Source organism: Diplotaxodon limnothrissa, linkage group LG8 (assembly GCF_057381915.1).
Source record: "Diplotaxodon limnothrissa isolate DT_005_m linkage group LG8, D_limnothrissa_male_GT1.1, whole genome shotgun sequence".
In the NCBI taxonomy this organism is placed as follows: Eukaryota; Metazoa; Chordata; class Actinopteri; order Cichliformes; family Cichlidae; genus Diplotaxodon; species Diplotaxodon limnothrissa.
Window position 1 is genome coordinate 14,579,063 of NC_140603.1, and position 20,031 is coordinate 14,599,093.

At 40.4% G+C, this 20,031-nt stretch overlaps 3 protein-coding genes and 1 pseudogene across 3 annotated transcripts; 2 read left to right on the forward strand and 2 right to left on the reverse strand.

Moving 5' to 3' along the window:
* Positions 1–476: 476 nt before the first annotated feature.
* LOC146626532 (cytosolic Fe-S cluster assembly factor nubp2-like) lies at positions 477–4,123 on the forward strand. The gene is made up of 7 exons (XM_085361310.1): positions 477–533; positions 964–1,079; positions 1,965–2,163; positions 2,438–2,592; positions 2,835–2,945; positions 3,152–3,221; positions 3,652–4,123. The coding sequence occupies exons 1-7, from the start codon at positions 518–520 to the stop codon at positions 3,789–3,791; spliced, it is 807 nt and encodes a 268-aa protein (XP_085217436.1). The 5' UTR covers positions 477–517; the 3' UTR covers positions 3,792–4,123.
* A 1,279-nt stretch (positions 4,124–5,402) lies between these two features.
* On the reverse strand, positions 5,403–7,224 carry LOC146626533 (V-type proton ATPase 16 kDa proteolipid subunit c pseudogene; annotated as a pseudogene).
* Positions 7,225–8,129: 905 nt separating this feature from the next.
* On the forward strand, positions 8,130–11,776 carry LOC146626534 (cytosolic Fe-S cluster assembly factor nubp2-like). The gene is made up of 7 exons (XM_085361311.1): positions 8,130–8,186; positions 8,617–8,732; positions 9,618–9,816; positions 10,091–10,245; positions 10,488–10,598; positions 10,805–10,874; positions 11,305–11,776. Exons 1-7 carry the CDS (start codon positions 8,171–8,173, stop codon positions 11,442–11,444), a joined length of 807 nt encoding a protein of 268 aa, XP_085217437.1. The 5' UTR covers positions 8,130–8,170; the 3' UTR covers positions 11,445–11,776.
* On the reverse strand, positions 11,708–19,760 carry LOC146626535 (V-type proton ATPase 16 kDa proteolipid subunit c-like). The gene is made up of 3 exons (XM_085361312.1): positions 19,489–19,760; positions 14,744–14,927; positions 11,708–13,261 (listed from the first exon to the last, which is right to left on the reverse strand). The coding sequence occupies exons 1-3, from the start codon at positions 19,562–19,564 to the stop codon at positions 13,054–13,056; spliced, it is 468 nt and encodes a 155-aa protein (XP_085217438.1). The 5' UTR covers positions 19,565–19,760; the 3' UTR covers positions 11,708–13,053.
* Between the last annotated feature and the right edge of the window lie 271 nt (positions 19,761–20,031).

A 20,031-nucleotide genomic window follows, 5' to 3' on the forward strand; every position in this document is an offset into this window, starting at 1 on the left:
CTATAAACCATATTCATCCGTCCCAACAAGTTGCTCTGTGGTTTGTTTTTGTGTTCCCAGTCAACAGCAACGTTAATAAAAGCATTTTTTTTCTGCTTTTCTCCAAAAAGCGTTTACACAGAAGTAAAGTGTCTGTGAAGGTTCTCAGTCATCCAGGTCATCGTAGTCAAAGGAAGTAAAGTATTTTAAACACGACATTTAATTAAAACTGTTGCTTTCTGGTCAGATAACAGTCTCAACCAAAGATTAAAAAAAATTGGCGTGGTAGGACTCTAGATTTCGACCCAGATTAAAATAATGATCACCATTATCATGCAGTCAAGGGCGTGTTTACTCTGTGTTTTTGAACGTTTGCTTCGCTCTTGAATGCAGCGCACTACCCTTCAGAAACCTATTGGTTGTGTTTAAAGAAAGGCGGGACTTGGATGTAGGATGTATTGTATGATTGGATAGGTGCTGCGTGACTATATCGGAAGTTGATCCCTCATGTTCTGTGCGCATATTTGATATCCAAAATATGGAAGAAATTAATGGTAAGTCGAAGTTACCGGCGAACAAAAGTATTCGCAGATACCTGCAGTTTTTAATTATCATATATTTTGTGTATTGTCATGCTAGGAGACGGTAGTTGACGGTTAATTTAGCCAATTAACTACCAGAAGCTAACTGACCGTTTCAGATTATGTTTGACTGTCGTTTGCTAAGGATTAACCACCGTGTCGTTCAATACTCAGTAAAAGGCCTTCATCGCCTTAGAAAAGTGAAGTTTGTAATAAACATGTATAATTATATAGTTACTGTGCACTGTAACGACAGTAACTTGATGCTGAACTTGTGAACTGGGCTCGTGCCCTCCGCACTATCTAAAACCTATTTCCAGATTAGGTAGAGTGTCTCATAGCTTGTTTAAATTTAAACTAATAAAGCCTTAATTTATTAGTTTTTTTCTGCTTTTTAAATCAGATGGAAACTTGGGCCAGGTCCGACACGTTGTGTTGGTTCTGTCAGGGAAAGGAGGAGTGGGAAAGAGCACCATCACCACAGAGCTGGCGCTGGCCCTGAAGCATGCTGGGAAGAAGGTGAGCTTAGTTCATGTCAAGATATGCCACCATGTAGGGCTGTGCGATATGACCAAAATTTCATATCCCGATATAAGACATCTATCGTCCCGATAACGATATAAATCACAAAAATGTAACATTTTCTGTAAATTCTGTGAATCTCGGGCAGCTCCATCTTGCGGGAAGTGTTTCCAGCTGCGCGTCATGTAGCTGGAGTCCAGTGTTTTAACCGATGCATGAAACTATACATTTTTAGACACAAGTTGTAACAGCCACCGTTTTCTTTGTGAGTGTTTATTACACGGAGTGCTGTGGGGAAAAGCCTGTTCTAACGTTTGAGTCTAAGGTTTATTTTTTAGCACCTGGCGGCTCTTTTTTACTTCTCATCCGTAAATAATCTGCTCTTTCACGTGATTCAGTTTATTTTGAAAAGTCTCAACAGGATCTTGAGCTTTATTGTGAAAGGTTTATGTGGAAGATAAACAAGCGGACACGCGATGGTGTTACCGTCATTGTTGCTAACCACAACGCATAAAAACAGGGGCTTGTCCGTCCATAGTGTGGTTATATTAAATATAAGAGAAAGAGAGAACTTTAATAAAGCCACTACAGTGACCATCAAAACATGAAAAAATATTACCGTAAACAGTTTATTTTGCGACACCACGAAACAAAGGATAGCATAAAATGAAACGACATATGTTTTTATATCGTCATCCGATATCGTTACATCGAACAGCCCTACCACCATGCTGTTATATTACAACACATTATAATGCTTAATTGGATTCATTATTTTTTTTAAATGGAGAAATCACCCATCAGTGTTACTGTTTTGTTTTGCTATGCCTGACTATGTTCATACAAATGGGAAGCTCATTCAGGAACTTCTGGTTTAATCAGGTTGGCATCCTCGACGTTGACCTCTGTGGGCCAAGCATTCCTCGTATGCTGAGTATGGGCCAGCCCGACGTGCACCAGTGTGACTCGGGTTGGGTGCCGGTATACACTGACACCCAGAAGAGCTTGGCCCTTATGTCTATTGGCTTTCTATTGGAGGACCCAGATGAAGCTGTGGTGTGGAGGGGTCCCAAGAAAAACGGTATCTGCTAGACTACTAATCTGAAAGGCTTGAACTGTACAAGACCTGTGAAGGTGCTCTTCAAGACATCCTTTGAGGTCTTGAAGAGCACCACAAACAAGCACCCTGTGCTTCCCAAGAATCTCCAACCCTGTGTGCATTCACAGTACTAAGTTTAAGTAATTGTGCAATGTGACTGTTTGCATCACCAGCCCAGTGTTTGAAGACTTTGCTGTTGAGCTCAAGTTTGTTCTACCATTCATCCTATCCATGTCTGCATGTGCTTTACCCACAGCTTTGATTGGTCAGTTTGTGTCAGATGTAGCTTGGGGAGAGCTGGATGTGCTGCTGGTGGACACACCGCCCGGGACATCAGATGAGCATTTGGCCGTACTGGAAAACCTTAAGAAGCACAGAGTGGATGGAGCCATTTTGGTCACCACCCCTCAGGTACATATCAGAATGAGGCAAGAAAAAACACACGTTTTGTATAGTAAGGTAAATAAGAACACTGGCCATCACTGCACCTCTCTTGTGTAGTATTTTCTGCAAAGACCAAAATATGTTGTCATATATTCCTTTTATTGGGGTCATTATTACAGACAGAACTGCTGGACCACCTAATGCATGCTAATAAAAACACTCTTTTATGAATGACACTCAAAGTAAGTTGGTCATGTATTTTCTTACAGGCAGTATCTACAGGTGATGTGAGAAGAGAGATCACCTTCTGCAAGAAGACAGGTGTACGGATCCTGGGGATCGTAGAGAACATGAGTGGATTTGTTTGTCCACACTGCTCTGTGAGTGAGCCTTTATGCTGCTGTTTATTTGTTCTACTGAAATATACAACTTATCAGACACTGTGCTCCTTTTAATATGTCCTCAGTTATTTACTCACCAAACTATGTTTATTTAGCACTCTTCTAGTCTTATCTCCGTTCTTTGGTTCTCCATTTAGAATAACCTGATTTTATTTTAATCATTACCTTTTTCGTTTTTTTTTAAGGAGTGCAGCAATGTATTCTCAAAGGGTGGTGGTGAAGAGTTGGCCAAAACGACTGGGTCTGTGTTTCTAGGTGAGAGTCACAGCAGTGAATTACTTGTAATGCTAGCATGCAGCCACAAGGTGTCTCAGTACACTAGCAGGAAGTGTCACTCCTGACCCACCAGTCATGATTCTGGGGGTTTTCCATCACTTCCATGCTGCTTAAAGTCTATGCAGACACTTTGTTCAAAAGAATGATGCATAACTGATCAGTAGGTGTCACTCAGATGAATAGATAATTCAATAATTTCTCCTGACTGCATAACCACTTTGTGTGAAAATCAATAATGCAGATCGATCAGCTCACCAGTGGCATTGAGTCGCCAGCTTTAGCCAGCACACAAAACTATAGCACATTTCATCAATGACTAATTTGAGTTGCACTACTAACAGAGGATGCTGGGATGTGTATTAAGAGTTAACCTCATGTGGGATCAGTCATCTCTTTTCACTCATTTCAGGTTGTGTGCCATTGGATCCTCTTCTCAGCGCCAGTATAGAGGAGGGCAGAGACTTCACACAGTCATTTCCTGACAGTGCCACCTTCAGTGCCATTAGCAGTATTTGTCAGACTTTGCTCAACAGCCTACAAACTGACTGAGACAGATTTTGCATAGTTGTGCTGTGAAAACTACATGAGAAGTGTTGACTTCCTTTGTTTAGTTCCAGCCTTATGTAACCATTTACTGATCATGCTGGTAGTGTCCGTTATCTCTGCTGCACAGCAGACTTTGTGCATGTCTGCTGAAGCTGCACTTGTTGTGGTTTGAAGATTGTCGGCTCTGAGCGCGGAACAAAACAAAGATAACTACTGTTAACAACTCAGCTGACCTTTCTTTGTATGTTGGTCTGTAATACGATGGTAAGCTGTGCTGCCCAAGAGAGGCTTTAAACGACAATAAAATATGGAGTACTGAAAACGCTACAGTCTGTGTGTTTGGACGCAAGTCAAATCTAAGTTGGAATCTTTAATTCAATTGTGAAAACATTCACGTCGACACATCAGGATAAATTCAATACCAGTGACAATACAGGTTTGTCGATTGGTGCTTCGGTAAAATGCGTCAGCAGCAGTACCATTTTCAGAAAACAAGACTCCAGATCAAATTGGTCAAGTCCATGTAGGAAACTAGGTCGAATTTTGCATACTAATCTCCCTGTTACATCCTACAACACATCTCCCAAACACCATTTAACCCTCATTTTTTGCAATGATATTATTTAAATCTGATATCATAAGTCTTGATTCTTGATCTGGATCATAATCTTCTGAAACCAGCCTGTGCTTCAGGTTCATATTCCAACAGCAACAAAACACTAAAACCCATGCAGGATTCTTACGGCTGGAATGTGGAAGAGATGAAGTACATCCACGGATGAGGGGAGGAGAAGGGGGCAGGTGAATAAGATGGAGAGGAGATGAAATGTGGAAATTACACTTGTGAGACCCCAACACAGGGCACACACACTTTTAATGCAAACAGCAGTACTACAGGAAAAACACTGAAGTTTGAGAATGTTCGCAATGATTAGAATACAGCTACACATAAAACTCCCACTCCACCAGCAACATACTAAAGGCAATCTTAATTATTAAACCAAGAATTACGTCCAGAGGAATTCCAACCACTTATCACGATTAACCCACAGTGCATTAAATCTATCTATATAGATATTTATATGTCTATATATTTATATATGTATATATCCTGGGGAATTAAGAGACTTTTGCTGCATTAAACAGTTCAAAGAACAATTTCTTATAAATAAAATCAGTGGAAAAAGAAAAAAAAAATTTTTTTTTAGTCCATACACATTTCTTTTTACAAATAGATCCTCAAGATTAATGCAGAAACTGTGTCAACTCCCAGGCTGATATGGGAGGAGAGGGAAAAAAAGAAAAGCTGTACGGCCCTTTGGTCAGCTCTCTAAGACCAGAGGCCAAGCTGGCCTCAAAGCCTGAAATAAGTGGAGGGAGAAAAGGAATCTTCATCATACAGTTGTTTTTAAACACACGCACACACCCACACACAAGACAGACAAATCACTACATTGCGCATTTACAAGTTGACTATCAAATTGGGACGACTGTACACATTGTTGAGATAAGACCATATTTATGGAGCCATTTTAATTTATTTTTACCCCTCCTGCATCACTTCTTTCATCTTGCGTGCCAAAATCCCCCGCCCAAACCCGTTCCTCTCTCTTTTTAACCTTTTGTTGAGAGGATGAGAGCAACAATGAGCCCATAGAGACCCAAGACCTCAGCAAAAATCAAAATGAGGATCATGCCCACGAAAAGCCTTGGCTGCTGAGCTGTGCCCCTCACGCCCGCGTCGCCGACAATGCCGATCGCAAAACCTGCTGCCAGTCCGCTGAGGCCCACACTCAGCCCAGCTCCGAGTTGGAGGAAACTCCTGCACAGAGAGAGACACAGACAGTGGTTAGCACAAAGATGTTGCTTTAACCTTTGAAGTTGACACAAATCAGAGCATCTTCAAGACTAATGTGACTAATCACAGCCTGTCCTTCGATACAAGTCTAGTGACCCGAAAAGCTGATATTTCTTTTACAAGCTGTAACCAATGCAACATTTTATTCAATCACCAACATGTTCATTTGATTCTTCCCCCCAGTTACTGAGTCATACTGTTGAATCTCAGTTCAACAGTATGACTCATTCCCCATTTTTTCAATTAACAGACTTTCCTTATAGCAAGGGACTCGATAGCCCAGGCAAACACTCAGAGCAGCTAAAAGTCTGATGATACTGAGTAAAAGTCATTCTGAAATTTAAAAAAACAAAAACAAAAAAAAAACCAAAGTAGATCATGTGGTGTTCATCTCCAGATCATTATACCTTTCCATTGTGTAGTAACAAAAACAAACAAACAAAACAAACAAACAAATCATGTGCGTTACTCAGTGAAGTGCGTAAAAAAACCCCACAACACTTTTACTTCTTTAAAAAAAAAAAAAAAAAAAAGCAGTTTCAATAGCTTATTACTTTTTCTGGTAAAGCTCCCTGTATATGGCCATACTGCACACTGCCCATACTGTCAGGCATTACACAGAATAAATGAATTAAGATAGAAATCAAGGATGTTTGGAACAAATATTTCTTAATATTTATAATAAATATGGAGTGTGAATAATTGTCCGTCTTGATCAGTTATCCCCGCAACAGATTGGCGACCGTGAAACAGGTTGCTACGGAAAAATGTGATATCCGACCTGCCAGCGAATGACTGCTGGCTGGTGATAGGTGAAACAGGCTTACAGTGCTGGACTGAAAACTTGCTTGTGATTGATTTGGTTGCTAGCAGGTTGTCGTGGTTGCCCAAGGTTCAGATGGAAGAGGCTGACTTCTCTCCAAACCAACTACTTTCCAAGTGGTAGTAAGGCTGAAAAGTGTGAAAGAAACCAAAAACGTCTGCACTTGTTCAAGTTTTACCACCACTTGGCTCCTGGTTGGCAACTGTTTGCAGAGAAGTCTGAGTTGTTCATGAAATTATTGGAAAATGCAGCAACCAAAGCAATCATAAGGTGGTTTTTGGTGCAAATGGCCTTTTTCACCTAGTGCCTGCCAGCAATTGCTTACCAACTGATTGAAATTTTATATATTTTTATACATATATCTCGTCTTTATACTTGTGTGACTTGGCCTTAGATAATGAGGGACTTGACACTTTTTCTTTGCCCTGTTCACCATCCCAGAACTCATTATTTTGAGCGAGATTGGAAGAACGTCCTTTAATGATTGAATATTCCAAATTAGAGTACACACAATGAAATCCAAATTGTCTAAAAGCAGAACTGGACGGTCAGTCTTTCAGAAAGAAAAAGAAAAATTGCAAATTGTGCATCTATAGAAAATAATTTGTCAGGCGAACTCACTTGTAAAGAGACTGCTTCTCTGCAGTGTTGTTGGCAATCAGCACTGCTACTACCAGGCCGTAAATGGCTATGATACCCGCCATGACCACAGGGATGATTGACTTCATGATGAGCTCTGGCCTCATCACAGACATGGCAGCAATACCTGTACCGCTCTTGGCTGTGCCATAGGCTGCTCCCAAGGCTGTAAGGAATGACAGAAATGATAACGAGTTAGATAAATAAAAACACAGCAAACTAGAGCACATAAACTACATAAACTACCCCCCCCCCCCCCCCCCCCCGTCACATTCCTATTTAAGATTTTTCCCCACACTGTATGTCTACAAAAAACAAAGAAAAAAAGGCTGAAAATGTGTGCACGTCCAATTCAGGCGAAGTTTTGTGTTTTAAATGGAAAGACGAATTGTGAAAACACATCTTCAATACGATCCATTTAAGAAAAAGAGAGAACGCTAAAGAGGAAAATCAAATCCATGGGCATGGGTGTTGTGCGTCACTCCGAAATTTCTCTAAAATGGGCTTGGCACTCCTCTCGTAATAAAGTCTTATAACCCCAAAAACTATAAACCATATTCATCCGTCCCAACAAGTTGCTCTGTGGTTTGTTTTTGTGTTCCCAGTCAACAGCAACGTTAACAAAAGCATTTTTTTTCTGCTTTTCTCCAAAAAGCGTTTACACAGAAGTAAAGTGTCTGTGAAGGTTCTCAGTCATCCAGGTCATCGTAGTCAAAGGAAGTAAAGTATTTTAAACACGACATTTAATTAAAACTGTTGCTTTCTGGTCAGATAACAGTCTCAACCAAAGATTAAAAAAAATTGGCGTGGTAGGACTCTAGATTTCGACCCAGATTAAAATAATGATCACCATTATCATGCAGTCAAGGGCGTGTTTACTCTGTGTTTTTGAACGTTTGCTTCGCTCTTGAATGCAGCGCACTACCCTTCAGAAACCTATTGGTTGTGTTTAAAGAAAGGCGGGACTTGGATGTAGGATGTATTGTATGATTGGATAGGTGCTGCGTGACTATATCGGAAGTTGATCCCTCATGTTCTGTGCGCATATTTGATATCCAAAATATGGAAGAAATTAATGGTAAGTCGAAGTTACCGGCGAACAAAAGTATTCGCAGATACCTGCAGTTTTTAATTATCATATATTTTGTGTATTGTCATGCTAGGAGACGGTAGTTGACGGTTAATTTAGCCAATTAACTACCAGAAGCTAACTGACCGTTTCAGATTATGTTTGACTGTCGTTTGCTAAGGATTAACCACCGTGTCGTTCAATACTCAGTAAAAGGCCTTCATCGCCTTAGAAAAGTGAAGTTTGTAATAAACATGTATAATTATATAGTTACTGTGCACTGTAACGACAGTAACTTGATGCTGAACTTGTGAACTGGGCTCGTGCCCTCCGCACTATCTAAAACCTATTTCCAGATTAGGTAGAGTGTCTCATAGCTTGTTTAAATTTAAACTAATAAAGCCTTAATTTATTAGTTTTTTTCTGCTTTTTAAATCAGATGGAAACTTGGGCCAGGTCCGACACGTTGTGTTGGTTCTGTCAGGGAAAGGAGGAGTGGGAAAGAGCACCATCACCACAGAGCTGGCGCTGGCCCTGAAGCATGCTGGGAAGAAGGTGAGCTTAGTTCATGTCAAGATATGCCACCATGTAGGGCTGTGCGATATGACCAAAATCTCATATCCCGATATAAGACATCTATCGTCCCGATAACGATATAAATCACAAAAATGTAACATTTTCTGTAAATTCTGTGAATCTCGGGCAGCTCCATCTTGCGGGAAGTGTTTCCAGCTGCGCGTCATGTAGCTGGAGTCCAGTGTTTTAACCGATGCATGAAACTATACATTTTTAGACACAAGTTGTAACAGCCACCGTTTTCTTTGTGAGTGTTTATTACACGGAGTGCTGTGGGGAAAAGCCTGTTCTAACGTTTGAGTCTAAGGTTTATTTTTTAGCACCTGGCGGCTCTTTTTTACTTCTCATCCGTAAATAATCTGCTCTTTCACGTGATTCAGTTTATTTTGAAAAGTCTCAACAGGATCTTGAGCTTTATTGTGAAAGGTTTATGTGGAAGATAAACAAGCGGACACGCGATGGTGTTACCGTCATTGTTGCTAACCACAACGCATAAAAACAGGGGCTTGTCCGTCCATAGTGTGGTTATATTAAATATAAGAGAAAGAGAGAACTTTAATAAAGCCACTACAGTGACCATCAAAACATGAAAAAATATTACCGTAAACAGTTTATTTTGCGACACCACGAAACAAAGGATAGCATAAAATGAAACGACATATGTTTTTATATCGTCATCCGATATCGTTACATCGAACAGCCCTACCACCATGCTGTTATATTACAACACATTATAATGCTTAATTGGATTCATTATTTTTTTTAAATGGAGAAATCACCCATCAGTGTTACTGTTTTGTTTTGCTATGCCTGACTATGTTCATACAAATGGGAAGCTCATTCAGGAACTTCTGGTTTAATCAGGTTGGCATCCTCGACGTTGACCTCTGTGGGCCAAGCATTCCTCGTATGCTGAGTATGGGCCGGCCCGACGTGCACCAGTGTGACTCGGGTTGGGTGCCGGTATACACTGACACCCAGAAGAGCTTGGCCCTTATGTCTATTGGCTTTCTATTGGAGGACCCAGATGAAGCTGTGGTGTGGAGGGGTCCCAAGAAAAACGGTATCTGCTAGACTACTAATCTGAAAGGCTTGAACTGTACAAGACCTGTGAAGGTGCTCTTCAAGACATCCTTTGAGGTCTTGAAGAGCACCACAAACAAGCACCCTGTGCTTCCCAAGAATCTCCAACCCTGTGTGCATTCACAGTACTAAGTTTAAGTAATTGTGCAATGTGACTGTTTGCATCACCAGCCCAGTGTTTGAAGACTTTGCTGTTGAGCTCAAGTTTGTTCTACCATTCATCCTATCCATGTCTGCATGTGCTTTACCCACAGCTTTGATTGGTCAGTTTGTGTCAGATGTAGCTTGGGGAGAGCTGGATGTGCTGCTGGTGGACACACCGCCCGGGACATCAGATGAGCATTTGGCCGTACTGGAAAACCTTAAGAAGCACAGAGTGGATGGAGCCATTTTGGTCACCACCCCTCAGGTACATATCAGAATGAGGCAAGAAAAAACACACGTTTTGTATAGTAAGGTAAATAAGAACACTGGCCATCACTGCACCTCTCTTGTGTAGTATTTTCTGCAAAGACCAAAATATGTTGTCATATATTCCTTTTATTGGGGTCATTATTACAGACAGAACTGCTGGACCACCTAATGCATGCTAATAAAAACACTCTTTTATGAATGACACTCAAAGTAAGTTGGTCATGTATTTTCTTACAGGCAGTATCTACAGGTGATGTGAGAAGAGAGATCACCTTCTGCAAGAAGACAGGTGTACGGATCCTGGGGATCGTAGAGAACATGAGTGGATTTGTTTGTCCACACTGCTCTGTGAGTGAGCCTTTATGCTGCTGTTTATTTGTTCTACTGAAATATACAACTTATCAGACACTGTGCTCCTTTTAATATGTCCTCAGTTATTTACTCACCAAACTGTGTTTATTTAGCACTCTTCTAGTCTTATCTCCGTTCTTTGGTTCTCCATTTAGAATAACCTGATTTTATTTTAATCATTACCTTTTTCGTTTTTTTTTAAGGAGTGCAGCAATGTATTCTCAAAGGGTGGTGGTGAAGAGTTGGCCAAAACGACTGGGTCTGTGTTTCTAGGTGAGAGTCACAGCAGTGAATTACTTGTAATGCTAGCATGCAGCCACAAGGTGTCTCAGTACACTAGCAGGAAGTGTCACTCCTGACCCACCAGTCATGATTCTGGGGGTTTTCCATCACTTCCATGCTGCTTAAAGTCTATGCAGACACTTTGTTCAAAAGAATGATGCATAACTGATCAGTAGGTGTCACTCAGATGAATAGATAATTCAATAATTTCTCCTGACTGCATAACCACTTTGTGTGAAAATCAATAATGCAGATCGATCAGCTCACCAGTGGCATTGAGTCGCCAGCTTTAGCCAGCACACAAAACTATAGCACATTTCATCAATGACTAATTTGAGTTGCACTACTAACAGAGGATGCTGGGATGTGTATTAAGAGTTAACCTCATGTGGGATCAGTCATCTCTTTTCACTCATTTCAGGTTGTGTGCCATTGGATCCTCTTCTCAGCGCCAGTATAGAGGAGGGCAGAGACTTCACACAGTCATTTCCTGACAGTGCCACCTTCAGTGCCATTAGCAGTATTTGTCAGACTTTGCTCAACAGCCTACAAACTGACTGAGACAGATTTTGCATAGTTGTGCTGTGAAAACTACATGAGAAGTGTTGACTTCCTTTGTTTAGTTCCAGCCTTATGTAACCATTTACTGATCATGCTGGTAGTGTCCGTTATCTCTGCTGCACAGCAGACTTTGTGCATGTCTGCTGAAGCTGCACTTGTTGTGGTTTGAAGATTGTCGGCTCTGAGCGCGGAACAAAACAAAGATAACTACTGTTAACAACTCAGCTGACCTTTCTTTGTATGTTGGTCTGTAATACGATGGTAAGCTGTGCTGCCCAAGAGAGGCTTTAAACGACAATAAAATATGGAGTACTGAAAACGCTACAGTCTGTGTGTTTGGACGCAAGTCAAATCTAAGTTGGAATCTTTAATTCAATTGTGAAAACATTCACGTCGACACATCAGGATAAATTCAATACCAGTGACAATACAGGTTTGTCGATTGGTGCTTCGGTAAAATGCGTCAGCAGCAGTACCATTTTCAGAAAACAAGACTCCAGATCAAATTGGTCAAGTCCATGTAGGAAACTAGGTCGAATTTTGCATACTAATCTCCCTGTTACATCCTACAACACATCTCCCAAACACCATTTAACCCTCATTTTTTGCAATGATATTATTTAAATCTGATATCATAAGTCTTGATTCTTGATCTGGATCATAATCTTCTGAAACCAGCCTGTGCTTCAGGTTCATATTCCAACAGCAACAAAACACTAAAACCCATGCAGGATTCTTACGGCTGGAATGTGGAAGAGATGAAGTACATCCACGGATGAGGGGAGGAGAAGGGGGCAGGTGAATAAGATGGAGAGGAGATGAAATGTGGAAATTACACTTGTGAGACCCCAACACAGGGCACACACACTTTTAATGCAAACAGCAGTACTACAGGAAAAACACTGAAGTTTGAGAATGTTCGCAATGATTAGAATACAGCTACACATAAAACTCCCACTCCACCAGCAACATACTAAAGGCAATCTTAATTATTAAACCAAGAATTACGTCCAGAGGAATTCCAACCACTTATCACGATTAACCCACAGTGCATTAAATCTATCTATATAGATATTTATATGTCTATATATTTATATATGTATATATCCTGGGGAATTAAGAGACTTTTGCTGCATTAAACAGTTCAAAGAACAATTTCTTATAAATAAAATCAGTGGAAAAAGAAAAAAAAATTTTTTTTAGTCCATACACATTTCTTTTTACAAATAGATCCTCAAGATTAATGCAGAAACTGTGTCAACTCCCAGGCTGATATGGGAGGAGAGGGAAAAAAAGAAAAGCTGTACGGCCCTTTGGTCAGCTCTCTAAGACCAGAGGCCAAGCTGGCCTCAAAGCCTGAAATAAGTGGAGGGAGAAAAGGAATCTTCATCATACAGTTGTTTTTAAACACACGCACACACCCACACACAAGACAGACAAATCACTACATTGCGCATTTACAAGTTGACTATCAAATTGGGACGACTGTACACATTGTTGAGATAAGACCATATTTATGGAGCCATTTTAATTTATTTTTACCCCTCCTGCATCACTTCTTTCATCTTGCGTGCCAAAATCCCCCGCCCAAACCCGTTCCTCTCTCTTTTTAACCTTTTGTTGAGAGGATGAGAGCAACAATGAGCCCATAGAGACCCAAGACCTCAGCAAAAATCAAAATGAGGATCATGCCCACGAAAAGCCTTGGCTGCTGAGCTGTGCCCCTCACGCCCGCGTCGCCGACAATGCCGATCGCAAAACCTGCTGCCAGTCCGCTGAGGCCCACACTCAGCCCAGCTCCGAGTTGGAGGAAACTCCTGCACAGAGAGAGACACAGACAGTGGTTAGCACAAAGATGTTGCTTTAACCTTTGAAGTTGACACAAATCAGAGCATCTTCAAGACTAATGTGACTAATCACAGCCTGTCCTTCGATACAAGTCTAGTGACCCGAAAAGCTGATATTTCTTTTACAAGCTGTAACCAATGCAACATTTTATTCAATCACCAACATGTTCATTTGATTCTTCCCCCCAGTTACTGAGTCATACTGTTGAATCTCAGTTCAACAGTATGACTCATTCCCCATTTTTTCAATTAACAGACTTTCCTTATAGCAAGGGACTCGATAGCCCAGGCAAACACTCAGAGCAGCTAAAAGTCTGATGATACTGAGTAAAAGTCATTCTGAAATTTAAAAAAACAAAAACAAAAACAAAAACCCAAAGTAGATCATGTGGTGTTCATCTCCAGATCATTATACCTTTCCATTGTGTAGTAACAAAAACAAACAAACAAAACAAACAAACAAATCATGTGCGTTACTCAGTGAAGTGCGTAAAAAACCCCACAACACTTTTACTTCTTTAAAAAAAAAAAAAAAAAAAAAGCAGTTTCAATAGCTTATTACTTTTTCTGGTAAAGCTCCCTGTATATGGCCATACTGCACACTGCCCATACTGTCAGGCATTACACAGAATAAATGAATTAAGATAGAAATCAAGGATGTTTGGAACAAATATTTCTTAATATTTATAATAAATATGGAGTGTGAATAATTGTCCGTCTTGATCAGTTATCCCCGCAACAGATTGGCGACCGTGAAACAGGTTGCTACGGAAAAATGTGATATCCGACCTGCCAGCGAATGACTGCTGGCTGGTGATAGGTGAAACAGGCTTACAGTGCTGGACTGAAAACTTGCTTGTGATTGATTTGGTTGCTAGCAGGTTGTCGTGGTTGCCCAAGGTTCAGATGGAAGAGGCTGACTTCTCTCCAAACCAACTACTTTCCAAGTGGTAGTAAGGCTGAAAAGTGTGAAAGAAACCAAAAACGTCTGCACTTGTTCAAGTTTTACCACCACTTGGCTCCTGGTTGGCAACTGTTTGCAGAGAAGTCTGAGTTGTTCATGAAATTATTGGAAAATGCAGCAACCAAAGCAATCATAAGGTGGTTTTTGGTGCAAATGGCCTTTTTCACCTAGTGCCTGCCAGCAATTGCTTACCAACTGATTGAAATTTTATATATTTTTATACATATATCTCGTCTTTATACTTGTGTGACTTGGCCTTAGATAATGAGGGACTTGACACTTTTTCTTTGCCCTGTTCACCATCCCAGAACTCATTATTTTGAGCGAGATTGAGAGAACGTCCTTTAATGATTGAATATTCCAAATTAGAGTACACACAATGAAATCCAAATTGTCTAAAAGCAGAACTGGACGGTCAGTCTTTCAGAAAGAAAAAGAAAAATTGCAAATTGTGCATCTATAGAAAATAATTTGTCAGGCGAACTCACTTGTAAAGAGACTGCTTCTCTGCAGTGTTGTTGGCAATCAGCACTGCTACTACCAGGCCGTAAATGGCTATGATACCCGCCATGACCACAGGGATGATTGACTTCATGATGAGCTCTGGCCTCATCACAGACATGGCAGCAATACCTGTACCGCTCTTGGCTGTGCCATAGGCTGCTCCCAAGGCTGTAAGGAATGACAGAAATGATAACGAGTTAGATAAATAAAAACACAGCAAACTAGAGCACATAAACTACAATGCACAGGTCACAATGGGCTGGTAGACAGATGACTGAACCCAGAAGGCAGAGCTGAATAATGAAGCAGAAGCGAAACAGGAGATGGAGCAATGACACAGCTGTTAGTTTCTGTTCCCTTTAAAAATCCAACATGGCTCTACTTGGGAAATTTTCCCCTTCAAATTGAAACCAATGAAAACATTTTCTACAAATACAGATTTAGACAATTAAATATGTATTCTCATTCAACCAATGTTATTTCAGAATTAGGCTGCAGAGCTGTATATATCACACTCTGAAGAACTTTGGGCTTCAGTACACACACAAAACTGCAGTGTGAATACATATTTATTCACAACCCTGCAACATCTGCTGTGTAACATCTTTAGCCTGTCAGGCTGTAAAGTAATGGGGGACGTAGAGAACAAAAAGCTTCACCAGCGAATTTAGCTCTGCTGATCTGTGACTTACAACGGCACCGTCTGCGTCACACACAATCAAGTCTGACGGCAGGAGCAGAGTAAAAGAAAAATCAATAGTTGCCCGTTTTGAAATTAGAAAAGCATAGTATAAACAAATATAGAAGAAAAGACATCCATTAACAACAAGTCATAATTCTGCCTGACAAAAAAGGTCAATGTGGCTCATTTCTCAATATACAAACAAAAGGCTGAAAGAGGGTCGAGAATCAGAGAGGCTGGTTTGACAAGGTTTCCTCTGTCAAAGGTGTGTGCACATTAATGCAAACCTGTTCATTCACTTCAAAGCAAACAGCTCAAAGCTCTGACCACACACTGCTTACATTCTGTATGGGCCACCATTTTGGCTATAAACACATTCACATTTTTATTGGGAAATTTTCAGTTTTCACAAATTCAACAATATTGCTCAATACAGCCTTTGCACTCAAATTTTGTTACCAAGCTGGCAAATCCCATGTAACAAAATATTTGAGAATACGGGGGAAAAAAAAAAAGTGTAAATCTGTAACCTCTCATTTATGAGGCCACTATGATCTTAAGCTGACCTTGTCATATCAGTGGTGTAAAAACCAATGCCCTGACAATGTCATTTTCTTGGCTCTCTGTAGCCAACACGCAGATGATGATTAAATCTGAAAAGTCTCTTGTGAGATCATCCTTGGAGACAGCCTGGTAAACACAGCCCGAGGTGTCCTGCACTGTGTAGAGCCTGGAGAGATGGCTTTCTGGTCAGTTTAAATAAAACTAGCTGCGAGGATATCTGGCAAACAGACCTAGAGACAGACAGGAAGGAGATTCAGGCCAATCCACAAATGTGTACATGGCAGCCAGCCCACACCCCCCTCACTACTTATATTGATTTAACATCAGACTGATGATATCACTAGAGGTTAAATCACTCCTGCTCATCTACTCAGATGTGTCTTTGTATGACTGGGCATTGTTTTTTGTGAGAATTGCAAGAACCAAAAGAAGTGAGAAAAAGAGTTTTACTTTTCATTTTGACTTTGGAGGTGCCAAACTTTCAGCCGGGGGTGTAAATGCTTTAAATTAGACGTGACACTGACCGAAGTGCTTCAATATAAAAACTGATTGAGACAGCAGCGATGTTTAAAGCATTTTCCCCAAAAGAAAACTATTATATTGATAAACCAAATGACTACAGGGCAATATGCTAACACACTTCAGCCTTCGTCTATTTAAAAGTTTAGAAAAATTCAGCCGTCCATCATCAGTGAGTGTAATACATTACAGTCAGTAATATAATCCCTCGACTATTCTTTCTTGGTCTATTAGGCCTTACTCAAGCGTGACAGGTGAGCGCTGATAAACATTCTTATTCTGTCCTGATGATTAAAAGTTTGATGTGTGGCAGAATGGTTTCTACAGTGGTGTGGAAGAAAAACCTCTGGATTTTAATCCTAATCCCCGCAGCGTAGGTAAAGAGCTTTTCCTCCTTTCCACCCACAGAATATTTTATGTATGGGATGCCCTTATGACGTCTTATTCTGTCAGAGCAGGAGGTGCCTGCAGCTAGAGATGATCTTGCATGCGAAATGCCTACGCACCAGACAGCCCATCCGTCTGCCATGAATGCAGATAAATGAGGAAGCACTGGTTTTGAGGAAAGAAAAGAAATTCAACATGAAACTGCAATTTCTTCATTCGAAAACCGTTAACCAGTCTTAGAAAACAGGACTTCTAGCTGCAACGTGGAAAGGAAAAGATGCTGGTTGTGAAAACTAAGACTTGCCCTGACCGATATATTGCATCAGAAGCTTGAGGGGGATGTCTAGAACCTATATGTGCCATCACCAATCATCTCTCAACACGGAAGACAGAGAAATAACGCAAATGTTAATTAAAGGTCAAGTAACTAAAAATCACTTTCTAAAAATGATTAGGCAGAAAAAAGAAAAATAAGCTTTGCAGGAAATCGAAAATTTACTGCAGCGCAAGAGAAGCAGTTTTTCAAGCAATGAACATGCATCAACCCCACAATCAGTAGGTTTGTCAATCAGGATATAAATCTACATTTTATTTTTATTGGTTCTGCAGAGAGAAAAGGTGCTGTGGTGATTCATGAAGGAGGAGAAACAGAAAGAATGCTGCCACAGGAGAAGTGCTACTTGTCCCACAGATTGTAACACCCTGAGTGTATCACCTGTTCTTAGCTAAAGATCACTAAAACAATTCATTATCACCTGACACCACTGCTGCAACTCACAGCATGTGACAGCAGGACGCCAAGTGCCGTTATTAAAAACCAAGGCATCCACTTATTTCAGCAGATACGTTCAAACATTTTAAAATATTCTATTGTAAGAATCTTTAGCCAACCCCTTAAAGTACGACATGTTGAGAATAAACTTAAATGGCAGCCACTATTTTAGAGCTCATGTACACTGCAGTGATTGATGTCACAGAAGCACAGGCAACAATTCCTGTTAATGAAACCACAGAACAATTAGACTGCTCAAAGCTGAAGCTCGATTCATAAAAAGTCCCCATTTTCATGCAAGCACGAGCCCCCTTTCTTCTCTGCAGTGTCCCACTTGTTACTCTTTCACCATCACAGACTTAAAAATAATAATAAGTATTCTAACATGGGGCAATTACATATAACACATGATTAATCGCTGGGCATTATTACTTATTACTTGCACTCACTATATCATATTTGAATCTGAATTGCTGCAGCTCATGAAATCTCATGATGAGGTCTGAAAATGCCAATTTTTCACAGATCTTGTGATGTCTTGAAAAAAAGGTATCAACAAGATAAATATGACAGAGCTCCCTCATGCCTGGAGTTACAACTCTGTAAATTGGTCAATTAGTGGCTTGGTGGTTTAACTGTTGCAGCATGATTGTAAACTTTGTCAATGTGAAATTATTTTTGAAGTGTGGAAAAACATTACTGCCATTACACCAAATTAAAGGAAGAGAAGTATTAAATTAGGAAATAGTCCATAAAACAATTGTGACCTGTAATAAAAAAAAACAAGCAGGTATCAAAGTTCACTTTTTATATTACTTCCCACTTTCCATCTTAAAGCCCTGAAACCAGTCCTGTTGAAACTAGTTAACAATGACTTGATATTTAAAACAATTCCCTGCTGACTTCTTAACTTTAACATCCTGAAGTTAACGTGTAAGAAGATAAATACCCAGATGGCATTTCCGAGTCAGAAGGCTCATCATGTGATAATCATGTGATCTTGTGTCATTCCTTACACCAATAAGGAAGTTAACCAGCTGATCCTGGTTTCCAGTGCTCAGTTGTAAGAAAGAGGTTTTCAACCAACCAGTAATTTCGATAACACGCTACAAACAAAACTCAAACCGTTTATGTAGAGCGAAAAAACTCGAGCTTTACTTTCTAAAATTGCGTCCTTTCTTAATACAACTCCTACAACTTATTACTCAACACCCTTGTAGCCTTAATGCAGCAGGGTGGCATTTTAGAGGAAAGTGGCAATCAACCCAACATGCCTAAAAGAAGCACCCTAACAAAAGGCTGTGTTACGAGTGAACCATATTACAACTCAGTCTCATAATACTACTTTATTTGAATAGAGTATTGGCACGATCGTATATGTTCGCATCCCTTCCTCTCTCGTGCCTTTTGCTTTAGACAAAACAGGCTAACGCCAGAGCTAACTTTTGTAGTCGTCATCAGCTAGTCAACTAGCTTTGACTAGTCCTCGCAGTCTCATGATGAAGCGGGAAGGCTAGCTGTGACAATTGTATTCACAAAGAAATACAAACTAAAAATTAGCAAGTTGGGAACACGCCAACAATCACTGGCTGCACCAGCGAAGTCTAAATAAACGACTGCTCGAGATTAGCTTTGCCACGATAGCGGACGGCCCTCACACTTAGCTCGGAAAGAAGTACTATGGCTGAGATCGCCGCGTTGGGACACATGCACACACACACACAAAAAGGATTAAGCTGCAAAAGAAAACTGCACCACTGGTTAAATAATAATTGATATATGAAATATAATCCTTTTATAATTACCGCTGAACACCATCGCCGCAGAGGCACCCATCGCTGAGAAGAACGGGGCGTACTCGGGGCCTTCGGAAGACGACATTCTTTCTCACGTTTTACGGTATAAAAAAAAATAAACTAAATATACAAAATTAATTATATCTGGTGTGTCAAAAAGCGCACTTCACGAAACCTGTCGAAGGCCACGGAATTGAAATGCTGAAGCGACTATACTAAGGAACCTTCTTGTCGCCTAACCTAACAGTGTAAACGAAACAGTCACGACTCCTGCGATAAATACCCGGCGCAGCAGTACAAAATGGCGAAGCGGAAAATATCACCTGACTGGTCGTACGGACAAAACCTATCACTGACAGGGTGAGAGGGGGGCGCAGTAAAAAAAAAAAGGTTAATGATTTACTGTTCGACACAGACTGTTTACGAAAGAAAATGTACGGGTTTAAAGCGATGTTTTAATGACGTAGTCTGAGCAAAAACAGCGTTTTTGTTCTTTCTTTTCACCTTTTATTTTAAAGGTCACCCCTATTGTGCTTCACTTTGGTATGCTCC

What these genes read in the sequence shown, in the direction of transcription:
- LOC146626532 (XM_085361310.1), top strand. An exon ending in TGAAGCATGCTGGGAAGAAG is followed by an intron (nt 1,080 to 1,964) that starts GTGAGCTTAGTT and finishes TGGTTTAATCAG; the next exon opens with GTTGGCATCCTCGACGTTGA. An exon ending in GACTGGGTCTGTGTTTCTAG is followed by an intron (nt 3,222 to 3,651) that starts GTGAGAGTCACA and finishes CACTCATTTCAG; the next exon opens with GTTGTGTGCCATTGGATCCT.
- LOC146626534 (XM_085361311.1), top strand. An exon ending in GAGGGGTCCCAAGAAAAACG is followed by an intron (nt 9,817 to 10,090) that starts GTATCTGCTAGA and finishes CTTTACCCACAG; the next exon opens with CTTTGATTGGTCAGTTTGTG. An exon ending in TTTTGGTCACCACCCCTCAG is followed by an intron (nt 10,246 to 10,487) that starts GTACATATCAGA and finishes ATTTTCTTACAG; the next exon opens with GCAGTATCTACAGGTGATGT.
- LOC146626535 (XM_085361312.1), bottom strand. Translation starts at nt 19,564, where the DNA reads ATGTCGTCTTCCGAAGGCCCCGAGTACGCCCCGTTCTTCTCAGCGATG. An exon ending in TGCGGCGATGGTGTTCAGCG is followed by an intron (nt 14,928 to 19,488) that starts GTAATTATAAAA and finishes CATTCCTTACAG; the next exon opens with CCTTGGGAGCAGCCTATGGC. An exon ending in GAGAAGCAGTCTCTTTACAA is followed by an intron (nt 13,262 to 14,743) that starts GTGAGTTCGCCT and finishes CTCTCTGTGCAG; the next exon opens with GAGTTTCCTCCAACTCGGAG.